Raw genomic sequence first — 2,775 nt, forward strand, 5'->3', positions numbered from 1 at the left:
GTCCTTGAAGAGTGGAGGCGAGGGAAAAGCAGCCACACGCAGAAAATATCTCGGTTAGGTTTACATGCTGCCCGTGTAGAAAAACACAAAGGCGCGGCTGCTCAGGAAAGCGCGCTCAGAGGACAGGGCAGGATCGGTCCTTTAAAAGCCTAACTCGGAAAAGCACAGCCATTCTTCGCAGGTTGGGGAGGCTTTTGCACCCAAGAAAACTCTGCAGGGCGGGGAGGCTGAACGAACCCCCTTTTCCTGTAGAGGGCAGGGCAGATCACTAGGTGAACCGGGCGAGCGAGCTGGGGGGTGGGGAGATCTGGCCAGAGGGAGGCGGAGAGTGCTCCTTGCTCCTCTCCTGTAGGTTGCTTCCTTTGCACCCGGGTGGCCGAGAGGATTAGCTCCTGGCCCCCGGAGGTGGCAGGCACAACCCTCGCATTTTGGGGGGCCAAGAAGACATCCACAGTCCCGGGAAGTTCAGGGCGGCGCCGGGGCGCGCAGCCTCTGCGCACGTGCCGCGCGGACCCGCGGACGCGGCTCGGGGACCCGATCCAGGGCGCTCGGAGTTCCGGAAATCCGCATCTTCTCACTCGCCGCTGGAGAGGCTCTCGCTCCGCCCTTCCTGAGATCTTTATATTAACTGTGGCCAAAGCCCTAAGAAACACAGCTCATTGTTGGCAGCTGCCGGGCGGTCCTGCAGAGCGGTGAGGGCAGCGGAGGGGAAAAGAAAAGGGAACGGCTCGCAATCTGCCCCAGCGGCTGCTGCAAGACCTCGGCGCCCACCTCGCCCGAGCGAGCGCCTCACAGCCCCTCGGCCGCCGCTCTATGTGCTGCTGAGCCGGTCCTGGACCCGACGAGCCCGCCTTCGGTGTTCCGAGCAGAAATCGCCAAGACGGAAGGTGAGCGCGGCGGGCGAAGCTGGCCAGGGCTGCTGCCAGCCTCGTCCTCCGAGGGCAGGGCTAGCCCCGGGGACGAGCGTGAGGCGGAGCTGGGGAATAACAACAGGATGTGCAACCACAGGGTGAGGAGGGCTGATTGAATGCCTGAAGTTCGCGGCCGGGCTCCGGGGCACTTCCTTTATTAGGCCACTTCGGAGAACCTAGGGGGGTGTGGGCTCCGGTCGCCCCCCCCCTCCCCCTCCGCTCCCGGATCGCTGGGGAAGGGGCCGATCGCGCAGCGCCAGGCTGTGCGGGTCCGGCGGGCGGCAGGTCCGCCGAGGTGGCGAGCTCGGGTGCACCGACTCTGCCGGTGGGTTCCCTCCCCGGGTGGTGGTGGTAGTGGTGGTGGTGGTGATGGTGGTGATGGTGGTGGTCTGCTGCTTGACGTGCGCGCGCGGGTCCAGGGGCGACAGAAGTGGGGTGCTCTCTGGTGGGCGACACGTGTGGCGCGGGTCTCAAGCGTCTGCTCGTTTCGCTTTCAGGACTGGAAATGGCAGACCATATGATGGCCATGAACCACGGGCGCTTCCCCGACGGCACCAACGGGCTGCACCACCACCCTGCCCACCGCATGGGCATGGGGCAGTTCCCGAGCCCGCATCACCACCAGCAGCAGCAGCCCCAGCACGCCTTCAACGCCCTCATGGGCGAGCACATACACTACGGCGCGGGCAACATGAACGCCACGAGCGGCATCAGGCACGCCATGGGGCCGGGGACTGTGAACGGGGGGCACCCCCCGAGCGCTCTGGCCCCCGCCGCCCGGTTTAACAACTCCCAGTTCATGGGCCCCCCGGTGGCCAGCCAGGGAGGCTCCCTGCCGGCCAGCATGCAGCTGCAGAAGCTCAACAACCAGTATTTCAACCATCACCCCTACCCCCACAACCACTACATGCCGGATTTGCACCCCGCTGCAGGCCACCAGATGAACGGGACAAACCAGCACTTCCGAGATTGCAACCCCAAGCACAGCGGCGGCAGCGGCACCCCTGGCGGCGCGGGCGGCAGCGGCACCCCCGGCGGCTCCGGCGGCACCTCGGGCGGCGCTGGCGGCAGCAGCGCGGGCGGCGGCAGCGGCGGCGGCGGTAGCAACCCCATGCCGGCCTCGGTGGCTCACGTCCCCGGGGCAATGCTGCCGCCCAATGTCATAGACACTGATTTCATCGACGAGGAAGTGCTTATGTCCTTGGTGATAGAAATGGGTTTGGACCGCATCAAGGAGCTGCCCGAACTCTGGCTGGGCCAAAACGAGTTTGATTTTATGACGGACTTCGTGTGCAAACAGCAGCCCAGCCGAGTCAGCTGTTGACTCGGTGAATCTCGGCGGCGGCGGCGGCGGCGGGCGAGAAGAAATCACCCTCCCCAACCCCCACCCCCAACTTCTTCGGTGTGAATTAAAACAAAACAAAAAAAAAAAAAAAAAAAAAAAAAAAAAAAAAAAAAACCATTCCCTTAGACGCAGTATCTCACTTTTCAGATCCTGAAAGGTTTGAGAACCTGGAAAAAAAAAAAAAAAGTAAACTATAAACTTGTACAAATTGGTTAAAAAAAAAAAAAGGTTGCTGCCACTTTTTTTTTCCTGTTCTTGTTTTTACACCTCCCTTATGTAGTTGAAATATCTAGCTAACTTGGTCTTTTTTGTTGTTTGTTTTTACTTCTTACTTCCTCACTTTCTCCAGTGCTCAACTGTTAGATATTAATCTTGGCAAACTGCTTAATCTTGTGGATTTTTGTAGATGGTTTCAAATGACTGCGCTGCATTCAGATTTATGAGTGAGAGGAAAAATTGCATTCGTTGGCTGCATGAACTTTGAAGGGCAGATATTACCACTGCACAAAGCTGCCATCT

At 60.0% G+C, this 2,775-nt stretch overlaps 1 protein-coding gene across 1 annotated transcript; it reads left to right on the top strand.

Moving 5' to 3' along the window:
• Positions 1-646: 646 nt before the first annotated feature.
• On the top strand, positions 647-2,469 carry Cited2 (Cbp/p300 interacting transactivator with Glu/Asp rich carboxy-terminal domain 2). The gene is made up of 2 exons (XM_028860794.2): positions 647-887; positions 1,409-2,469. The coding sequence occupies exon 2, from the start codon at positions 1,417-1,419 to the stop codon at positions 2,233-2,235; it is 819 nt and encodes a 272-aa protein (XP_028716627.1). The 5' UTR covers positions 647-887; positions 1,409-1,416; the 3' UTR covers positions 2,236-2,469.
• The last annotated feature ends 306 nt before the right edge of the window (positions 2,470-2,775 follow it).

Source organism: Peromyscus leucopus, chromosome 8a (assembly GCF_004664715.2).
Source record: "Peromyscus leucopus breed LL Stock chromosome 8a, UCI_PerLeu_2.1, whole genome shotgun sequence".
NCBI classification, from domain to species: Eukaryota; Metazoa; Chordata; class Mammalia; order Rodentia; family Cricetidae; genus Peromyscus; species Peromyscus leucopus.